Source organism: Sinocyclocheilus rhinocerous, unplaced genomic scaffold (assembly GCF_001515625.1).
Source record: "Sinocyclocheilus rhinocerous isolate Xijiao unplaced genomic scaffold, SAMN03320098_v1.1 scaffold780, whole genome shotgun sequence".
NCBI lineage: Eukaryota > Metazoa > Chordata > Actinopteri > Cypriniformes > Cyprinidae > Sinocyclocheilus > Sinocyclocheilus rhinocerous.
The window spans coordinates 723959-747268 of NW_015654937.1; the positions used below are offsets into that span (position 1 = coordinate 723959).

General features: G+C 37.1%; 1 protein-coding gene across 1 annotated transcript in view; it reads left to right on the top strand.

Annotated features, from left to right (window-relative positions):
- LOC107717843 (CUB and sushi domain-containing protein 1-like) overlaps positions 1–23310 on the top strand; it is a 373583-nt gene that overhangs the window by 339870 nt on the left and 10403 nt on the right. Inside the window, 12 exon segments of the mRNA XM_016524723.1 lie at positions 1723–1896; positions 2499–2672; positions 3512–3685; positions 5567–5755; positions 6785–6958; positions 9812–9994; positions 13149–13325; positions 14512–14691; positions 17879–18052; positions 20356–20529; positions 20650–20723; positions 20826–20937. Coding sequence (XP_016380209.1) covers positions 1723–1896; positions 2499–2672; positions 3512–3685; positions 5567–5755; positions 6785–6958; positions 9812–9994; positions 13149–13325; positions 14512–14691; positions 17879–18052; positions 20356–20529; positions 20650–20723; positions 20826–20937 — 1959 coding nt within the window.

The following is a 23310-nucleotide window of genomic DNA, read 5'->3' on the forward strand; positions in this document are numbered from 1 at the left end:
GTCATCAGCAATGCAAGGAATGTTGTGATTGGTTGTCAAGGCAGCCAATCAGAATTTAGCAGCTTCGTCTCTGATTGGCTAGAATTATGGCATATTGTAACGCTGGGTTGTGTTGAGCACGCCAGCCGTTGGCATTTAGAGAGCACTGAGGGCGGGCATCAAGGGAGCAAGCTAGTGAAACATTGCACGTGCAAAAGAGAAGGTCTGCACACATCCAAAAACTTATTTTAAATGCAAAATTGATTTTAGTGTGCTCAAAAAACGTTTTTCTTTGCAAAATGAACATTTTCTCCACAAAACTCAGATCGCGTGCGTGCAAAATGCACTTTTGTGCGCTCAAAATATGATCTTTTGCACGCAGAATTGTGGCAGAGATTTAACCCTATACCTCCAAGGCCTTCTTGGCAGGTGTCTCTATGAAGGACATCTGCAACGCTGCGGGATGGTCCACGCCCCTAACCTGTCAGGTTCTATGGCCTAGGTATGCGAGCCACTCCGGGCTCTTCTGTTCTCTCGCCCTAGCTGTGCAGGCTTCCACACTAGGCAGAGATTTGAAAGTCTGGAGGCGTGGGCATGCTCGTTCCCAAAACGTTCTCCGACGCAGCTCGAGTTCCTGAAGAGGAATGTCTCAGGTTACGCATGTAACAATGGTTCCTTGAGAGAACGAGATGCTGCATCGCAGGGCCATACTTACGGCATCTCTGCCAGCGCTTGCTTCACTTCTGGAAGCTGACGCCGGTTTCACCGCACGTGCTTTTAAGCTTCCTGATCGCTACGTCACCCCGCCCGTGACGTCTCGCCCATCCATTGGACTGATTACACACGTGATTCAGAGCCGGTCATGCTGAAGGGCATTCCCAAAGCGTTCTCCGACGCAGCGTCTCGTTTCCTCGAGGAACCATGGTTACATGCGTAACCTGAGACGTTTTACAGGGCCAGTCACCTCTCACATTTCCTTCAGAAAATGTAAGAATCTAGTGGTAATTTTAAAGGCCAATTCTCACTATTAACTATAATGCATATTACTAATATATTGGCTGTTTACTACCTCTAAAGCACATATTCATGCCTTATTCTGCATGACCATATTGTAGATCCCTTAATCCTCCCCCATACCTAAACTTAACAACTAACTATTAATAAGCAGCAAGTTTCGTAGTTAATAGTAAGTTAATGGTGAGAATTGGACCTTAAATTAAAGTGTGACCTGATTATCTTTATAAAACTAGAATAGCATGTATGTATGTATTTAAAGTGTGATAATGAACTAAATGTTCAGTTTGATTTCCATTTGTGTTATTTTGTGTTGTAATACTTCATTATCGTTCTAAAATGGGGCGGTACCTTTTCAAAAGGTACATGTTTGTTACCTTAATGGTACATACGTATTAGTACTTAAGTGTACATATTAGAACCTAATAGGAACAAAAGTGTACCTTTTGAAAAGGTACCACCCCAGTGACAGCTTTTGTACCTTTATTTCTGAGAGTGAAGAGTAAATAACAACAAACTTTTAACTGGTAGTGTACTTCTATTACCCTTGACATGTCCACCAATATATAAACGCATCTGTGTTGCTTTTAGGCATGCCCACTTCACCCCTCCATTTCCTGGTAGCTACTGTGAATAAGAATGGCATATTGTATGCATCATCATCAATGTGACCTTTTCAGCTAAAAGTGCCATGTGTATTCAAGATATTGCAATGGCTATTTCCTCCAGTTATTTCCTGTGGGGAGCTTCCGTCCCCTCCTAATGGCAGGAAGATGGGCACTCTGACTACCTATGGCGCCACAGCTATCTTCATGTGCAACACAGGGTACACTTTAGTGGGCTCGCACGTGAGGGAGTGTCAGGCTAACGGTCTCTGGAGTGGAGATGAGACCAAATGTCTGGGTAAGTAGTATCTTTCAGCAGGGCTTCTGTGATTGGATGTTATTATTACTGAGCCATTCATGTGTAGAGCAAAGCAAATCTGTTTACTGGATGTATTCCTACTCTATTATATTATGCCTGTATAGTTCTAGTTATTGCACAGCACTAAGAACAATGTGATTTCCCTAAGTAGGACATGTTCCTGGAAAAACATCCTTTGTTAGTCCCAGAACAACGTTTCTATCAGACATCCACAGCCCTAACACTAAATGCACATAGTCTTGTGTTGCCAGTGTTAATTTATGACGTCTGTAGTGCTAAATAATCCTGGAAATAGGGGAAATACTTGAGCAAGCAGTGAGAGCAGCTCAACTGAGGTATGCCATTGTCTGACGATCAGCGCTGACCCTAGGACACATCACCTGCTGCTTGACCAAACAGCACGGAGGACATTTCATCAAAATGTCAGGCAGTGACTCCCGGAGTGCTCTCTGGACATAGCGCTGATGTGTCCGTACTTCATGCTCTGTAAAACACGTAGTTTGAATTTGTTTGTGTTTAGTAACAGGATTCCATTTTAATGAGATGTTTGTTGATTCTGACCACTTTAAATCTTTTTTCAGCTGGTCATTGTGATTCTCCGGATCCGATTGTTAACGGCCACATCAGTGGTGATGGATCTAGTTATAGGGACACAGTTGTTTATCAGTGCAACCTGGGCTTTCGGCTCATAGGGACATCGGTTCGTATCTGCCAACAAGACCACAGGTGGTCAGGCCAAGCACCTGTGTGTGTTCGTAAGTGTCTTTTATTTATATATTCGAGCAGCTGAGTCTTTAGCCATTTTCAAAAAAAAAAAGCATCTAAAGACACATCTTTTTCTGACCAATTAATACTAGCACTTACCTATTCTATTCTATTCTATTCGCTCTAATTTATTTAAAATAAAATAAAAACCTTGCTATGTGTACTGTGCTAGATTAACTGAGACTTGTCACAGCACTCGTATACTGTTGCTCTCTTATTGGTCTGATTGCTTCTATTGTTCTAGATAGATAGATAGATAGATAGATAGATAGATGATAAAGTTCTGTTGACAATACAAATCATTTCAATGCAGTTTTACAGAAAATCATGATGTTAATGTTTAAAATGTTTATATCTTAATATCTGGGAGATTATATAATGTACTTTTGCGATGATACAAGCAACCAAGCAGTTGAATAGTAAAAAGGTTAGTAAAAAATCAGCTAAGTTTTATATATTGGTTTACGTGAGTGTACTGGATGTATCTAAATAAGGCTGGATATAGTACAGTATATATCCAACTTTACATAGAGAGTGGTGCGATAATACAGTTGACGTTTTTGCGACAATATCAGCAATCAGACTATATCACAACAACAGTCATGCTATATATTGCTTTACGTGAGTATACTGTATGTAGATAAAGTAAGATGTAATAAATATCCATAGGCAATAATCGATGGGCAATAAACCATTTTACATTTACTTTACCTTTTACTTTAATTGACAACCTTGATTTTAACAAAAAAATTGTAACTTTAACACATGCATAAGCCCTGTCAGCAGCTTCAAAAAAAGAAGTGATTGACCATTCTCCCTTTCTTAACAGCCATAACCTGCGGCCATCCTGGAAACCCTGCAAACGGTCGGACAAACGGCAGTGAGTTTAATCTCAACGACGTGGTCAACTTCACCTGCAACACAGGCTATGTGTTGCACGGTGCATCCAGAGCGCAGTGTCGCATGAACGGACAGTGGAGCAACCCTCTTCCTGTGTGCAAGGGTATGAAACTTTAAAAAAAAAACACGATTTTACTGTATATCAAATGCTTTCAGGCAACCTGTCCCTTGTTGAGAATCTCAGTGGAGACGCAGCCTTGAACACCGTCTTGTTATGCGAGAAGCTCCTTAGTGAGGCTGTTTAACACCCACAGCTCATGGGCTTAGCATTAACAGAGCGAAACCAGCATCTGTGCTCAGCAGTCTGAGTCAGCCAGTGAATGACAAGAAGCAATGTGCAAATAATTCTCGGTGTGTCATTCCCCATCTTGAAGTGTTGATTTGAAAGTCAAATGGGTCTGCAGCAACCCGTGTGACATTGTGGGATGCTTTCTGACATTAAGTAGGAGTAACTGTGCACATCTTGTCACTTTAATGATTAATTAATGTGCAAAGGAAGTTGTTGATGGTGGCCTGGTGAAATTGAATCGTGACGGTAAAATGGAGGCAGGTCAATGCATCTGAGATGGACAATTCCCCACAGGCTCAGCCAGAGCCCAGGGAAGAAGCTCTCAGCAGGGAAAAGGCGGACGTTCCTCTGAATGGATGCATTGTTCCATAAAACAAATCCAAAGTTGAGTTGATGTGAGCTTTGTGTTTTTGCCAGTATTTAGAAACTAACTAGACCTTTTTATTTTATTTTATTATTATTAGTATTATTTTATGGCCATTTTAATAGCTTTGACTAAACCATGCATATATTGCACTAGTAGAAAAATGACATTTGTTATTGGTATAATTGTAAGTTTATTATTATTTGTATTATTATTTGCAAACTAGCCACATCCAATTGTAAAAAAGGTAGGCATGCACAAATCCACAAAAGATGTGTAGAATTGTCATGTACAAATGAAAAGGTATAATTCTAATATACCGTTGTTTAAGAGGTAAAACTGTCATATACAATTACGAAAAAGGTAGAACTGTTTATACGCACTACTTTAGTTGCAGAAATGCAAAAAATAAATAAAAAGAATGTACATAATGATAAATGTAGAATTGTTATATATAATTTAAAAGGTAGAATTGACATTACTCAAATAAATAACAAGTAGAATTGTCATATTTGTAAAAAAAAAAAAGAATTCACACAAGTAATTGTTATTGTTTTTCAGCTGTCAACCATATGACAATTATGCTGTCTTATTCTTATTCTGAGCTGTGTCCCTCTGATAAGATATTTATTTTCAAGATACGCTCAGATCAAACCATGATGTCTCACAAAGAAAAACAACACACCTATAACAGGTGCCAATTATCAACTTTTTAGCTGCTTGTCCACCCACTTTTCCTTTCCCAGGGGGCTTAATTGAGTGCCGAGACATTGACAGCTGCCACCGAGGGAAGGCAGTCTGGTTTGTTTCCTCTGGACATGGCCTCAACTTCTATCTTTTTTTTTTTTTTCTGTTAAATTGCGAAGGGCAGTAACTGAATTTGTAACTGCATGGCCGACACAGCATGCCAAGGACAGCATGTACCCGGTTTGAGTACAGAAAAATGTAACATGACCACATCTGTCAAAATTTTTCAAGACAGTGTAGAAAGAATCAGCTACATGTGTAGAATAATGCTCACTGCATGAACAGATATGTCAGCTTTCGATCAGAATGCATGCATGACATGTTCTAGGTATGCACAGGAAAACAAAAGATGCTTCACTGTTGTGGAAGTGCACAGATAAAAGGCAAAGAAAGTTCTGAAGGAGCACAATTCACCCGCTTATAATTCGTGCCGTCAAAAAGAAAGTGCGGTTTACGGTTCGGAGTTGATTGAAATTGCTTCAGAGGCTGCACCAGCGATCCTACTGTTCAGCCTCCTCCATTGATTTCTTCTGTCTTTCCTCACTCTGTCAGACATTAAGCATCTGGCTGTTTTTATCTTGCAGTGGTAAACTGCTCTGATCCGGGCTTTGTGGAGAACACCATTCGTCACTCTCAACAGCACTACCCCGAAAGCTTCAACTACAGAAACACCGTGATGTATCACTGCAAGAGGGGCTTCTATCTGCTCGGCTCCTCCGTCCTCACCTGCCAGTCAAATGGCTTCTGGGACAGATCACTTCCTAAGTGCCTTCGTGAGTGATAGCCTCATGTTTCGTCCAATACACACTCGTCCAGAGATCCGTACAGTGCCAAAAACGGCTTTGCTGTTGTATATATGTGATGGAATGCTTAAAAAAAAAACATTTTCAAAATTAGAATTATGGTTCTTGATTCCGGTAATATCAGACATTCTTAAAACAAGCTCTTTCATTGGAGAAGAAGGATTATATAAGATGTTGAGACCTTTTTTTTATACTTTTGCTAATTGAATAAGAAATATAAGCTTAGTTCATACTTATATTACACAAGTTATTTAGATATTTTTACAAAAAGGACAAACTTCTGAGTGATTACTTTTTCTGTTTACCTAGATTTTTTAATTTATTTTAGCTTTAATATTTTTAGCACTTGTGCACTAAAGGGAATAAATTTAGAGATGTAACTTTTCAGAGGGCTTTAGCATTCTGACAGTGTGCTTTACCTTGCTAAAAGTAACTATAACTGTTGAACTGTCAGCGCAATAAAAGTCACCTCTTAGAAGTTGCATTTCTAAATTCATCCCCTTAAAAGCTCCACTACTACAGCCATAAAGGACCACTTTTGTAACAGACAAGGCTTTTGTAAACAAGACAATTACTGCGCTGTCAAAATGTTTTTGAAATAGTTGGTCAATGTACAAATGCAGACCGACATCTTTTGCCATTGTCTCGCATCTCTGTTTATTATTTTTTTTTTTTCAGCATTTCATGCTGCGAGCATTGTATTTTTAAGTGTATTTATAACTTGACACATTGTATTTGAAGTTAAAAATGTTTTTTTTTTTTTTTCTAGTTTGCTGTTCTCCATCTAGCTGTTTGAATGCAAGCATACAGCCTATGTAATTGCCTCTTAGGAAAACGTCTGATTGGTGTATACTGTGTAGATAGGTTATCAGCATTCTATACCAAAAAGACTTTGAATGACAAACAGGGTAACCAGGCCGTCATAATCGATTGTGGAAATATGAAGTTTTGAAGTATCTTATCTGAGATGGTCCGTTCTCTTTCTAATGCCCCCCATAGCAATATCCTGCGGTGATCCCGGCACACCGCCGTTTGCTGTCATGTCAGGCCAGAAGTTCACCAACAGAGCTGTGGTCCATTACTCTTGCAGCCAGGGCCGGACTCTGGTGGGGAACACCACGCGCCAGTGTCTGGATGATGGCCGGTGGAGCAGCTCGCCGCCCTACTGTTCAGGTACACACATCAGCAGGTGGCCGAGGCTCAGGACCAACAGAGCTGTGGTCCATTACTCTTGCAGCCAGGGCCGGACTCTGGTGGGGAACACCACGCGCCAGTGTCTGGATGATGGCCGGCCGGTGGAGCCGCCGCCCTACTGTTCAGGTACACACATCAGCAGGTGGCAGAGCCTCAGGGCGGGAGACTGCAGACCAGCTGGCTAGCTGAACTTTAAGCCTCTGTCTGAGCAGCTCAGCTTACTTCAGACTTAAGTGTCTGTCTGAGCTCAGACAGATCTTAAAGTTTAAACAGTAACTGCTGTTGACATCAGCGCTGACAAAGTTCTTGTTTCCTCAAAGTCCAGATGATGTGCACATCACGCAGTTCTCTGACATTTCTATGTTTATCTGATAAGTTTATGAAATAATAACGTAAACCAGACTGCCCCGGACTAGAGCCTAGGAGTTTGGTAAGAAGTAGACACATTCATTTTGTTCATAGATAAACTAATTTAAGAGAGATCTACCATGAGCTCTAAGATTGGTTTGCTGCTACAGAAGCATATATTAACACCTAATTTCCAAATTCCTGGTGAAGAAGGAATCCACCAATCAGAGAAGTCAACAGGAAAACAGGAACTGAACCAAAAAAGCCCAGCAGTGACACCCACACCTATAAATCATTGAAAATGATGTATTCACGTTAATGTCCTACACCTTTCGATAACTTATATATTTGGGTAACACTTTCCAATAAGATCCCATTTGTTAACATAAGTTAATTTATTTGCTAACATGAGCTAACAATGAGCAATGCATATATATATATATATATATATATATATACACACACACATACATACATACATATACAGTATATATATATACACATACATACATACACATACATATATATATATATATATATATATATATCCCGTGCTGGCAAAAAAAGAAGTGAAAAATGTCAGTTTTGGTCGAATTTGAGGTTTTCACAAAAATGAGTTTATTAAGCCCGCTTCTAGTGATCCCAATGCTTCAAATAGTAATTAAACATCTAAAATGATCTTTATTTGTACGTTTTCTGAGAGGAGTACCCTTTTTTCTGCTCACTTCTGGACGACTGCTGCTGCTTCTCAGCACAAGTTTTAGGATATATCGTTGAAAAGTGCAGCATTCGAGCCTTATAAATATTCATAGCGAATTCTGTATGACATGAGTCTGAACCAGTAAAATATGATTTTCAAACCTGATGAAAACAAAACGATCGCCTCTCCGAGAGCGCACAATCTCCCTGTAAAGTACATTATTGCTAAATATGTCTTGGCGAGATTCACATAATCTGTTATGTCTTACATGAACGTTTAGTTAATGGTTGGGGAAAAATCTGATGTGTAACATTATTTCTGCTCACTTCTGGACGACTGCTGCTGCTTCTCAGCACAAGTTTTAGGATATATCGTTGAAAAGTGCAGCATTCGAGCCTTATAAATATTCATAGCGAATTCTGTATGACATGAGTCTGAACCAGTAAAATATGATTTTCAAACCTGATGAAAACAAAACGATCGCCTCTCCGAGAGCGCACAATCTCCCTGTAAAGTACATTATTGCTAAATATGTCTTGGCGAGATTCACATAATCTGTTATGTCTTACATGAACGTTTAGTTAATGGTTGGGGAAAAATCTGATGTGTAACATTATATTAGATCCATGCATTACAGTAGGTCAAAATATTGATCTGTCTCGATGTTAATCAAACATTAAAACAAAAGACGGAATCATTCGCTGCTCTTGATTAAACTACATTTTATTTGCATCTTTGTATCTTATTTTTAATAACAGAGATAAAATAAAAAAACAGCTATATTGTGATTAATAATATAGTAATTATTATTAAGAAAAGAATTGGAGGAAAATATGCAATATTGCTTGGTGATATTGCTTTGGAATCTTCAGAAAACGTTAACTAAATTTTTCTCAAAATCATCTCTGCTGACTCAAGTTATATATCATTTTGAAGGTATTTTAATGTAGGATGTGAAAATGAAGAGAAATTTTGCCAGCACGGGTCACACACACACACACACACACATATATATATATATATTTATTTATAAATGAACTTAAACTTGGATTAACATGCTGTAGAAGTAATGTTAGTTTATATTTACTAGTTAAAAATGTTAACAAATGAGACTTTGTTGTACAGTGTTACATATATTTGTATATGTCTCAAGATTTTGAAATATAACCAAAAAAACATTTCTAATGTAACATTTCTATAAAATAAGTCAATAGTCTTATATATATATATATATTTTTTTTTTTTTGGTCATACTTTATTTTAAGGTCCAATTTTCGCTCTTAACAACCCATTAACTACGACTTTTGCCTTAATAAACTCCTAATTTACTACTCATTAATAGTTAGGTAGTACGTTTAGATATCGGGTAGGATTAGGGATGTAGAATATATTCATGCAGAATAAATGTTTTATAATTACTAATAAAAGGTCATTATGTTAATAATAGGCATGCTAATAAGTAACTAGTTAACAGTGAGACTTTGTCTCTATACTAAAGTGTTACTCTTTTTTTATTATTATTTTATTTCATTTTCATTCATGGCATGCGTAGTTCAATTATTTTTCCAATGAGTAAATGAACTTCACAGTTTTGTATGATTTTGAAATTAGTTGTTGCTTTGAATCAAATGTGAATGTAAGGTTTGTTTGTTTTTTTCTCTCTCTGGTTGGCTTGATTCATAACTCTTTATTTAATAATTGTTCAAAACATTTCTGGAACCGAGGTCACTGAGGAAGTGAGTGGTCAATGAGAGTCATGAGAGTCATGCCTTTGTGCATTTCAGGTGATAATCCAGGATTCTGTGGCGATCCAGGAATTCCTCCTCACGGTTCTCGTCTTGGGGAGGAGTTCAGGCATAAAAGCCTCCTAAGGTTCACGTGCGAAGCGGGCTACACTCTGATCGGATTTTCCGAGCGCACCTGTCTGCAGAACGGGTCCTGGAGCGGAACCCAGCCCGTGTGTGAAGGTAAGGGTCACAGATATGTGTGGAGAGACACACAGGGCGAAATTCACCAGGATGTGGCTTTGCACTTGAGCTTAATTTGATCAGAAAGGCAAATTGTGATCCAGTAAAGGCAACGGCCTAATGAGTAAAAATGTATGCTTGAGAGACTAGGGGTTTTTAGTTTGTGCTATATATTTATAAAGGTTTAAATGTATTCTTAGAAACTAAAGTCGGCTCAAATTACAACGTGTTCTCTTTGTTTCTGAACCCCACTTAACCTGCTGTGCTCACTTTTTCCTGAATTGTACACTGTAATTATTGTAAAATGTATCTTTTGATGCTAACCGGCCTAAAATCGGTAATTGCGAGTTAACTAAATGACTCCGGTTAGTGGAGCCACACAAAAGGCCCTGTCATTAAGCATGGTGTCTAATGATACATTACTTTAATAAGGATTTGTGAATAGCTAACTGCTAATGGAAAAACAGGACGTTTTGACATGATTCAGAGTCTGAGCAAAGGTTTTTATTTTTTTATTGTTACTGAGGTCCCACTTTATATTAAGTGGCCCTAATACTTGTGTACTTACATAGTAACTGGATGTGTACGTAGTATGTAACCACAGTGTAATACACATTGGTACATAGTATCTAGAGCTGTAATATTTCTGTAACTACACACGTAACAACCCTCTGAATGGTTTGTGTAAGTACAAATGTGTAACAGGACATATATAACGACATTTTGTAACAACACTATGTATAAGAGTAATTGGAACAATTTGATCGAGGGGGTGGAGATGGGTAGGTTTAGGGATATGTAAAGTGGGAGGAGTTGGATCTCAAGTTGGTGCACCACTGTAATACCAGTGTACTTACATGGTAACTCCTCAGGAACTGTCCACTTAATAGAAAGTGTAACATTCTGGACACCAACCACAATTTATATGTAAAGCCTAACTTACTGGCCGCTGCTGTGTAACATACGAATAATTACATGGTAAATCTAATATAAAGTGTAACACTTTCTTTACCAAAAAATGCTGTTAGTCCTGTTACACATTTGTACTTTCATTACCAAAAAGTGTTGTTACCAATGTCCTGTTACACATTTGTATTTACACATACCATTCAGTGGGGGTGTTACATGTGTGTAGTTACACAAACATTAGAGCTCTAGATACTATGTACCAATGTGTATTACACTGTGGTTACATACTATGTACACATCTAGTTACTATGTAAGTACACAGGTATTAGGGCCACTTAATATAAAGTGGGACCTTTTTTTTTTTTCTTTTTTTTTTTGCGGTTCCTAGACAATTCAGTTATTTTGCAGCTGACCATATTCATGTTCTTTGTAGTTTTCCTCCATATTTCCAATATGCAGTCCCTGTATGTGTGTTTGATCACTTGACTCTTGCCTGTCACTGTTAGTAAATTTGATACAAATTAGTTTATGTATAATTTATATTTAGTTTAGATTCAGTTAATGGAAATTAACAAATCAAATTTTCTATCTTAACTAACCCACACCTATATATTCACCAATTTCATTGTGCAGCTCCATTGTATATCTCAATCTGTAATTTAGTTAGTCTCAGATGAAAACAAAATAATAAGAGCGCTCAGCAAATAAACCTCATGGAAGCTAGAGTTCTGAATCACCCCAGGAAGTATTAATACCATATTATTAGAGGACAACAACAATGTGCCCAATAGCTTAATGTGTTTTATCACTAATTTGTTTGTTTGTTTTCTGCTACAGACAGTATGATGGGGTTGTGTAAAAGAGATTGATAATATACATCATTTAGGGCACATTCATAATTGAATAGGGGCTTTAACACATGGCTGATACAGATCGCTGTGGGGGGTAACTCCACGGTGGGCTTTAGTACAGTTGTGAGGATACAGACAACACTTTCCAGATACCAGACATAAAACACAAACCTGTTGCTACTTACAAATAATGACTTAAAGTTTGGAAGTATATCTGTTTACAGCAGCCCTCCACTAGGATCCCATTAACTCTTAATCAGTCCAGTTTTTCTCTATTTACTTAAGTTTTATTATTTAATCTGAAAGGATATGAGGGCCAAATTACAGCTACAAATCTTGATGATAATAAAGATTAAGTGAGTCCTCCATGTGACCAACTATTTCAACAACAGTTCTGCTGATTAATGGATGGTAAAACTCCAAACATAATTATGGAAGTTTCATAATGATTTCTTAACTATAACTTAACCAACAACCAGTTGATCTTCAATATGCTCTTGGAGCATAAAAACATCCTTAAATTATTATTTCGTCAATAGAAATGAAAACAAGTATTTTAAATCTAATTTTCTGTTGCACATTGTTCATCATAATTTAGAAAGCGTTATTGAAAGCTGCATCATATGGACACCTGACCAATTTCAGGTTGTTACCGTGCATCAGCAGGTAACATCTTTTTGAATTCTAATAAATCTGAACTCTAATTATTGCTATTTGAAAATACTAACAAAAAACTAATTCAAGTTGGAACTAATTTGATATACCTTGCTAGCAACACTCTAGGCAGAGTGCAAAATAAAGGAATCTGTATCACGATGATCAATACAGCTCAACACCCAGTTTCCTGTGCTGTTTATTCACAAGATTCTATTGAAATTAGTTCACAATAGAAAATGACTTTGATGCATAAAATTCCATGTTCTTTGTTTCTACAATAGCAGTCAAAATGTATAATTTAAATATTATTGACTGTTGCACGCGAGTCGTCATAATTTAGAATAGCACTGTCGTATGGACACCCAACCAATTTAAGGCTGCCATGCATCTCTGTGCTATTAGAATTCAAACTCTAATTAACCGCATTGGAGCGTATCATCTTTACTGCCCTTATCTGAAAATGCCACTTCAAAGTATGAGAATAAAAAAAAAAACCTTGTTAAACGCTCCAACTAATTGGAAATGGAAGTTCATCTACCTTGCCAACAACACTCTGCAGGCTGTAAAACACTGCGCTTGTGGTGTAGTTTCAAGTGTTTTGCTTGTGGTGCTAGCCCTTAGATATGTTTCACAGAAGCTCTTCTCTTACGATTGCTGTTTTCAGTCCCGCAGGGCTGCAGTCTTTTACTCCTCACATTCTTTCTTTAACTTCTTCTGGTCTTTGATTGCCTTCCCAGCTGTATCCTGTGGAAATCCTGGAATGCAGGCCTACGCCAGGATCGTTTTCAGCGATGGTATGCTGTTTCCTAGCTCGGTGACATACGCCTGCTGGGAGGGGTACAAGACCTCGGGTCTCACCACTCGCCATTGCACCACCAATGGCACCTGGACCGGCTCAGCACCAGATTGCATCGGTCAGAACAGCAACCTTTACTCTTTTTGATTACCGCAAAATGTTTTTACCCTGCTTTTGTAATTACACAGGCATTGCTTGTGTAATGTACCCTGTGTGCTTCAGGAGTTGCACTGATAGCTGATGAGTTGTGTCACAAGTCACGTGATCCACCACTGTTAACACCGATTGGACGTGTCAACAAAAGTTATTCTTATTTTGTTCAAAAAAAAGGGGCGACAACAGGAGGAATCGTCATCTCTCCATAAAGTTCAGCAGTTTTAGTTGTGTGATATAGGTTTTGTGTAATAGCTTGTAATGGGGAAATATACAGTGGGGTCCAAAATATGATACCACATTGAAAATCTGGGATGTTAGAAGATTGTTTTAGCCAAAGACAAGTTAACATATTAGTTAGATTCTGCACTATTTCTAGGTCAATAATCTAGGTTCACCCAAAAATGAAAATTGTGTCGATAATTATTCACCCTCATGTCGTTCCAAATCCATAAGACCTTCGTTCATCTTCGGAACACAAATTAAGATATTTTTGATGAAATCCGAGAGGTTTCCAACCCTCCATAGACAGCAAGGGAACTACCATGTTCAAGGCCGAGAAAGGTAACAAGAACATCAACAAAATGGTCCATGTGACATCAGTAGTTCAGCAGTAATTTTATGAAGCTATGATAATACTTTTTGTGTGCAAAAAACAAAAATAACGACTTTATTCAACAATTCTTCTCCCCCGAGTTACCATCTACCGCCATTATCGAGAGTAACACAACACGTGCTTTTATTTAAGCACATTAAATAAATGCAAATTGTAAGCATTTTTGGTCCAAACTCTTTAATTACATGAAGGAGAAAATAATGTGAACCAAAATGTAACCCAAAAGACACAATATTTTGAATATACGGTGCATTCAGAAAGTATTCAGATCCCTGTTTTCACATTTTATGATTTATTATATAATATTAGTTTATTTATATATTTATTTTCCACATCCATCTACAACTCATACACGCGTCTGTCTATACAGTATAAGGACTAACAGCTGAAAATTCATATTAAGTTGTATGGAGCGCAGATTGATGTGAACAGAAATAATAATAATTATTATTATTATATTTACAAGTGCAATCTCTATGAATTATTAAAGAATGTTCACAAACGTTTGAGTCTAGCTTGTCCTCTCTCTTTGCAGTTATCAGCTGTGGGGATCCTGGTCCAATTGCCAATGGAATTTACATCGGAAATGAGTTCATATTTAACAAAACCGTCCACTATCGCTGTAACCCTGGGTATGTAATGGAGCCCCCTGGTTCATCTACTCTACGCTGCAGCAAAGATGGCACTTGGAATCAGACCAAACCAAGCTGCAGAGGTAACTTCCAAACGTACACGATTCTCTCTGTACAGGCAGAGAGGGCAGCATTTCCTGTCACTCTGCAAACAGCATCATGAGAGCTTTTAAAATATATACTTATATTGTGGAGTTCTTCCCAACATCAAAAGCCTTTCAGATGTTTTTGATCTCTTTTTTTTTTGACTTGCCTGGCAAGTGAGATTATTCACTTATGAACTCCAAGGAGATGTTGCCATGAAATGTGTAGGATCTATGTTATCAGATGTCAGAATGAAATTAGCAAGTGGTGCAATGCAGACAGCTCAGCCTCCTCACGATCAGTTCTAGAAAATATCAGATATATGTTTTCGGACGCAGAAAGATATGCGATGGATGTTTGATATTCAGAGTGATTATGTAATCCCATTTAATCATCGTTTCCTCCCACAAGCGATACACTTCCTCCCATTAGCAAATGGAACGTAATGATCAAGGAAAGAAAATAAATAACTCTAAGCCCCTTGTTTAGCATACTATTCTTTCAGATCTTCCTTTTCTGCGTCTGAACAAGTGAAAGAAGGAGGTGCTGGGTTTGGACACATCTTCCGTCAGTAATAATGATGGTGATGAAATCAGGGTTGTCGGCTGTTCAGAATGCCTCTAAAATGCATTTCAGTTCCCATTCCTTTAGTTTGAACTGAGGTAGCAAACAGAATATGGAATTTGAATTTGAATGTAGGACAGTCAAAATAAAATTCTAAATCACTGCTGTAAGTGTAGGCTTTTATGCTACATGGGGTAAATACTTTTGTATTACAGTATACAAATGTAATACTATATATGTAATACTATATATGTAATACTATATATTACAGTATACAGTATATGGTAAATACAGAAACAATACTTTTGTATTGATAACCAATGTTTAAAAATAGTATAATTGTAAAAGCAGTAAAATAGTATAATGTAAAATAGTATAATCATTAGGCATGCAACATTTATGAAATCATTAATTTGGAGATTATGTGAAACTTTTAAAAATGTCATTTGTTACACCTCAGGACCATTCATGAAGGCAAAAAGGTGATCAATAACATGGTGTTCAGTTGCAGTAAAAAAAAATATTCCCTTAATGCATTCTTATAGATTTTATTGTAACATTTAGTTGTTGCCAAAAAAAAAAATTGTGTTAAGCATCAATTACCAGTGGGGACAGTACATTTCCATAATGCTTTAATTTATGCCAAATTTTAAAGTTAGTATTTCTTTTTGGTAACACTTTAGAATAGGGAACACTTATTCACTATTAACTACGACTTTTCCCTCAATAAATTCCTAATTTGCTGCTTATTAATAGTTAATAAGGTAGTTTTTAAGTTTAGGTATTGGTTAGGATTAGGGATGTAGAATAAGGTCATGTAGAATAAGGCATTAATATGTGCTTAATTAGTACTAATAAATGACTAATATTCAAGTAATATGCATGCTAATAAGCAACTTGTTAAGAGACCCTAAAATAAAGTGTTACCTTATTTTTGTCACGATCGCTACTGTGAGGGAGCGCAGAGCGAGGAACGAGGAGACGTGGAGTACATCAACAAGGAGACTTTTATAACATCAAGGGAACCAGGAAAACACACGTAGCAGAGGAGGTTGACATAAACAATACCGGACGAAGGAAGACAGGGCAGACTACACTTTAAATACTGGAGCAAATGAAGATAATTAACAAAACACAGCTGGAAACAAATGATGAACTAATCAGGGAACATAATCGGATCAGGAAGGACCAAATATGGGCATAAACTGAACATGGAACACGTGGGGGAGGAAAACACATGACACGGGACTGACAATTTTTTAAATGTTATATGAATGCAATACTTTTACCTTAAAATCTGTTTCTGTGTTGTTTCTTTTTTTTTTGATGGTATTGAGAAATATGTGCAATCAGTTTTCTACATACAGTATCACTGAGTAAATTTTGAGACAATTAGTCAAATTATTAATTTAATTATATGTTTTCTCACAAAACTTGGACTAATGAAAATCTTTTGCAATGTGAGTGTGTTAAATTTCTTTAAATTGCAATGCAGTAATATACTAAATTCCAGGGCCCGGTTGCATGAAAGCCCTTATGCTAAGAAATCCCTTAGTTATTAGGTTAAGGGAGCCCTTAGTGAAACTTGTGTTGCAAGAAAAAAACCCAAGGGTCAACTTAAGGAACCTTAAGGCTGCCATTGAGTATTCCCCTTAATTATTTAAGTGTTCCCTTAAGTGTTGCTAGTAACCATTTCACCTTAATAAATTTAAGGGACCAAAAGAGCTCCCTTAAGTCATCTTAAACTCAGTATCTGCAGGATTTTTAAACTCAAATGTAAGACTTAAGACATTTTTTTAAGACCTGCACAAATAAAATATCATATGAGCGCAGTAGGGCAGTGACTATGGTAACATATTAAACTGTAAAATGACTGTAAAAAGCATGACTTACAGGTTTTCACAAAACAAAAAGTTTTATATAATTTTTTTAAGTAAATGGACGAGTTGTATCAATTAAGATATAAATGTAAACTATCATTATTAATCAAATATTACATTAATTAAATAACAATATAAATATAATTTGTCTTAATTGTTTAGATTATTGTAATGCATTATCTTGTCGGTCCACCTGTTCACATTTACAACTCTGCGTGTTTGCAGCGTCAAAACATGGGTTAATTTTCACATTTGGTAAATTTTCCATCATTGGTCAGCAGGAGGCGCTTTCACTGCAGAAACAAAGCGGTTTCCTCAAAGCAGCGCAGAAACGGGCAGCGCTCATGCTTAATGTTTGTCTGAGTTTTAGTTGGTTAGGTTTGTATTTCATTATGATTGTCATAGATATGTATACATATCTGTTTATTGTGAGATGTAGTAACCATAGTAACCGCGGCGCCCATTGCCGTATGTTGCCAGAAACTACTGTGAAACGCTTAGTATAAACACTTAGGTAAGGGTGACAGTTAAGACGTTTGTTGCAACGCTCCTAAAGAAATCCCTTACCTCAGGGATTTTTTCCCTCTCAGGGATACCCCTAAGTCAAATTACTTAAGGACTTTCATGCAATCGGGCCCAGGATTCCATCCAGTGAGCATTGGTCAATTCCAATTCCACCTCATAAAAATTAAAAGAGAGCCAATTCTTAAATACTGAATACTGTTGTGGTGGTGTTTTTCAGTCATAATGTGTGGTCAGCCGCCAGCTATCCACAATGGGCGAGTGGAGGGCTCAGACCTGCAGTGGGGCTCTAGTGTTACCTACAGCTGCTTTGAAGGATACCAGTTGTCCTCTCCTGGAATAGCCACATGTGAAGGGAACGGCACATGGCGTGGTGAAATCCCTCAGTGTCTGCGTAAGTACTGTTCTGTTCCATTAACAGAAAACAGAAATAAACTCCATTAGCACATCCATGAAAAGGGGATGTAAACAATGTGTTTTGCTTCAGTAGACAGCATATTTAATTACAAATTAAAATTAGGCTGTGAGGGATATAAGTACAGTCCGATTTGTGCTAATATACTTTACGGCGCTTTCTGCAGTTCGCTCTCACATTTGATTAAGAAAAAATAATAACTGATAGCCAACCAAATACATCTTCTGCGGTATAAATAATATAGCAAGATCTCTACCATCTTGACATATTTCTGCCATCACACCATTCATACCATCATAGTGCCCAGCCGTAAATCCACTTCTGTCATGACAACTCTCAGAGGGATTGGCATGGTAATGTACATGACAATGTTAATGTATTTGGTCTTGGCGGAATAGATCTGCTACGCTGTTGCTGCTGCAGAGCAAGTACCGAGACTTGCTACTGCCAATACATCCAGACCAATCAGCTGTGCCATGTGATAATGATGCCATTTGGTCAGATTGAGTTAGACCTATCGGACTTCGCCATCTAGAGTTTCATGCCAGAACCCTGTATATATGGGCCAAAAGTTGATATTTTCTGCGGCGGCTGTTGTTGTGTTTAGAGTATTGTGTCGCTATGATGGAAGGTTCGTGGCTTGACTGAAATTGTGTGAAACGCAGCTACAGCACATCAGCTACAGCTACAGCACACCTGTTTTGACATTTTCAATACAAGCGTCAACACATCACAAATGGATCCCTCAAGTAGCCTGAATTTCCGGCATGCAGCGTAAGAGGTACGAGGTGCATGCAGAGAATCTGCTGTTAAATCCTTCTAGCTTTTATTGTAAGCCTTTGACACAATGTCAGCTGTTACAAAAAAAATCCTCGTTAAAAGTGCCAGAAAAAAAGAAACCATATCGTAAGTACACACACCAAGAAGCACTATTATATGGAAGAGAACAGGGCTAGTTGTCTGACGGAGAAGATGTCACGAAGACTATATCCCAGTAAATAAAGACACAAATGTTTGTTTTCTCCAGCAGTGGTTTTGTATGCTGGTTTCAAACTCCTTGAAATCAAACTTGTTGATCAATACCTTTGATCATCCAAACTAAATTGTGGTCACATTTTATTTATCTCACTATTAACAAACCATTAACAACGACTTTTGCCTCGATAAATTCCTAATTTGCTGCTTATTAATAGTTAGTAAGGTAATTGTTAATTTAGTATTGGGTAGGATTAGGGATGTAGAATATGGTCATGCAGAATATGTGCTTTATAAGTACTAATAAACAGCCAATATGTTAATAATAGGCATGCTAATAAGCAAGCAACAGCCCTACTTTTAAATCAAATATTAAATTAAATTATATAGCATACAGGGTTAAAGAAGTCATCGCTTGAAACTGTGAAATAATATGTAATATATAAGGGCAGGCTTCTAAATTACATGAACTATAGTGTGAAAACATGTCTTGCTTTTTGCCTTTGGAAAAAGGATGACAGCTAGTCCTGGTACACGCAGTACCTCACGATGCAGCTCATTCTGAAAACTGCAGTCTGGTTGATATTCAGGCATTTCAAGTCCTCCTAGATAACACTTCAGCTGCGCTTCCTCCACTGGCTCCCTATACCTAGTAGAATCAAGTTTAAACATTTGTCCAAGCGTCAAAGCAGTCACTGGTCAGGCACCTTCCCACATCCAATCTATGCTGAGGCCTAAGACTATTTGGCCACCAAGCATTTGATGAAATCAAGTTCTCCTTCAAATGAAAAAGTGTGTCTACTGTTAAATCTTCAGAAGCAGACTCTAGACCTACTTCTTTCAGCAGCTGTTGTTGTATTAAAACCAAATTGTTGTTGATGATTTCATATTTTTTGTTAATTTTTGGCTTGTTTATTTCCACGATATTACATTGTATCTATATTAGCTGTAATTTACTAGTAGCACTTTGCCATCAGTTGATCCTGTCTGAAATGTGATGCTAAAGCATTTTCATTTTCTAAATGCCTTAAATACCTCAAAAACAAGAGAAGCACCTGAGAATACAAATAAACAGCACAACTATAACAGTTTGACTACTAAAATGCAATTAAAAGTATTTTTCTTTCTTTCTTTCTTTCTTTTTTTGGGGGTGGGGGTCCTCACAGTAGACCTTTTTGTCTGTTGATGTTTTTCAAATTCAAACACACAAGCAACTTTCACTGCTAAATTACACTCTTGAAAAAAGAAAGTAGCTGAACTGAGATAATGTTAGAACTAGCTGACTTTTTCAATGGTGTCCTTTACAGCCGTGTTATGTGGAGATCCAGGCACCCCTGCAGAGGGCTTCATAGAGGGCCGGCAGTTCACCTACAAATCAGAGGTGTCATTCTACTGCAGACCTCCATTCCTGCTGGTGGGCTCCTCAAGAAGAGTTTGCGAGGCGTACGGTTCATGGAGTGGAATACAGCCTTCTTGCATTGGTGATCCACTATGTAGCTGGGAAAAAAGCAATGCAATTCCATTGCCATGTGATACATGCACACACATTTATTTATCTATTTAAATAAATTATTCTAAAAGGTGTGAATGTCTATTTATAGATCCAACCAACAATGCATGTAAGGATCCCGGAACCCCAGCATATGGAATTCCAGTCCAGGCTCAGGGATTTGAGGTGAGAACAAATGACATTCAATCATTTCCTGTCCTTTAGTTGAGTAAATAACAGGTTGCGTTTCAGGGTTTCAGTCTCAATAATGTAATTCTCTTCTTTCAGGTTGGAAGTCAAATTTTCTTCAGATGTCGGAAAAACTATCACATCCTCGGCTCAACAACGAGAACGTGTTTAGAAAATTTAACATGGAGTGGGATGCAACCAGAGTGTGTTGGTAATCATCAATTTATACAGATTCTGTTCCAAAAGCTAGTGAGCTGCCCATGCTGGCAGCATCATAGTGCCATGAGCATGAAAGCTGTTCTGAGAAACTTTGTTCTTTTGGCCAAATTCTAAATTAACATCGCATGTATCCATTGCACAGAAGGCAATACCAGGTTGCATTGTGACAAGGTAATTGAAAAAAATAAATACAAATAAAATCTACCAAAATCAAAAAGATGGAAAAAAATAAGACTCATGAATGTAACGCATTCAATATTGAAAAATATTGCTAAAAATAAAATAACTCTGATTATGAATAGAAGATTTTCCACATTGAGTGTTCTACGTATTATTATATCGCCCACACACTATGAGAGTTTTGCTAACACTTTATTTTAAGGACCAATTCTCACTATTAACTAGCATGCATATTACTAGCATATCAGCTGTTTATTAGTGATTATAAAGCACATGTTAATGCCTTATTCTGCGTGAACATATTTTAGATCCCTTAATCATACTCCATTCCTAAACTTAACTACCTTACTAACTATCAATAAGCAGCAAATTAGGAGTTTTCTGAGGCAAAAGTCATAGTTAGTAGTTAGTTAACAATGAGAATTGGACCTTAGGGATGTAGAATATGGTCATGCAGAATATGTGCTTTATAAGTACTAATAAACAGCCAATATGTTAATAATAGGCATGCTAATAAGCAACTAGTTAATAGTGAGATGTGTTATCTAAATTTTAACATCATATTTGTAATAACTGTTGGGTAACAGGTCAACACAATAAAATCACAATAATATATATCAATAGTGTCATTAATAAGATTTAAAAATTTGAAGTGTGTTCTTAAATTAGACTTAATTATTTTTAAATGTCAGGTTGTCAAGCTGTTATGTGTTTATATGTTGTAAGTTTATTCAATTTATTAATTATAACATTTGATTTCATGTAAAGTAAGGTACGAGAGGCCATGCTGTGAATACAGTCGCAGCTGAAGAGCATTTGTTAGGCCTGATTAGGCCTGATGCAAAGCAGAGTACATTCATAATACAGCACGTCTTCGAGTTCCCTATTGCTTGTATACAACAGTTACCACACGATACAATTATTAAAGTCACACACACATATTACGGGGACTCTCCATAGGCGAAGTTTTTATTACTGAGCCAATCATATTTTTCTATCCCATAACCCTACCCCATCACATAAACATAACCCTCACAGAAACATTTAGGCATTTTTTGTATTTTTATTTAAACAAACAAACAAATAAACAGACCATTTAGTGTGTTTTTAAAGCCAGTTGGTTTATAAGGACACAGGAAGGGTCCTCGCAAACTATGTTAACATTGTTTTAACAATGTCATTATACACAGTTGACCATGCAAAAAAAGTATACGTACAAACACACACATGTCAATTTATATACACTTTTTTTGACAGGGGGATGGGCATGGTCCTGATGCAGAACAGCTGTTTATTAGTGATTATAAAGCACATGTTAATGCCTTATTCTGCGTGAACATATTTTAGATCCCTTAATCATACTCCATTCCTAAACTTAACTACCTTACTAACTATCAATAAGCAGCAAATTAGGAGTTTTCTGAGGCAAAAGTCATAGTTAGTAGTTAGTTAACAATGAGAATTGGACCTTAATATATATACTGTATATATATATATACAGTGGCGGCTCCTGCCAATTCTCTCATGGGGGGGGCAAGTGTTTGCATGATTAACGAGTATAGGTCTCCCATTCAATTGATAAATTAACGGCTAGTTAAAGATGTAAAGGAAACTGAACTACTACAGTATTAATTAAAAATAAACTGACTCTAACAATCAATCTCTTGCTCTCCTTATGTTGGGCATGGTCCTGATGCAGAAATAACAACTTCAGCAGGGGTCACATACTTCATTAAATAGTTAATAAACAGTTTATAATATAAAACAACAGGGACTCTTCATACACAAGCCATTTGAGAGAATGAGTTTGCAGACTGGCTAATTAATATTATCGTTACTAAATATTCCCTTTTCATTTCAGGTATAAAGCTAAAGCAGTTGTAACTGTCCGTAAATTATTTATTTGCCAAACGAATCATTGGTTTGTTGGTATGTGGATGATATTATGTACAAGGATAAGGACAAGCTGTCCACAAGTCGCTCGCCCAAGCCTGTTGCTGCAGATCTCGAATAATAAATATGACATTGTACATTGTATGTGATGCAAAAATAACTTGATTAAATCAAATGAAAAAAACAAACAAACATTGTAACTATATTTTAATGTTTTCTCAAGCAAGTTGTGAAAGTCCACTGAAAACATATCTTCATAGACAATCATAGCAAACAAATTAATCTATTCGAT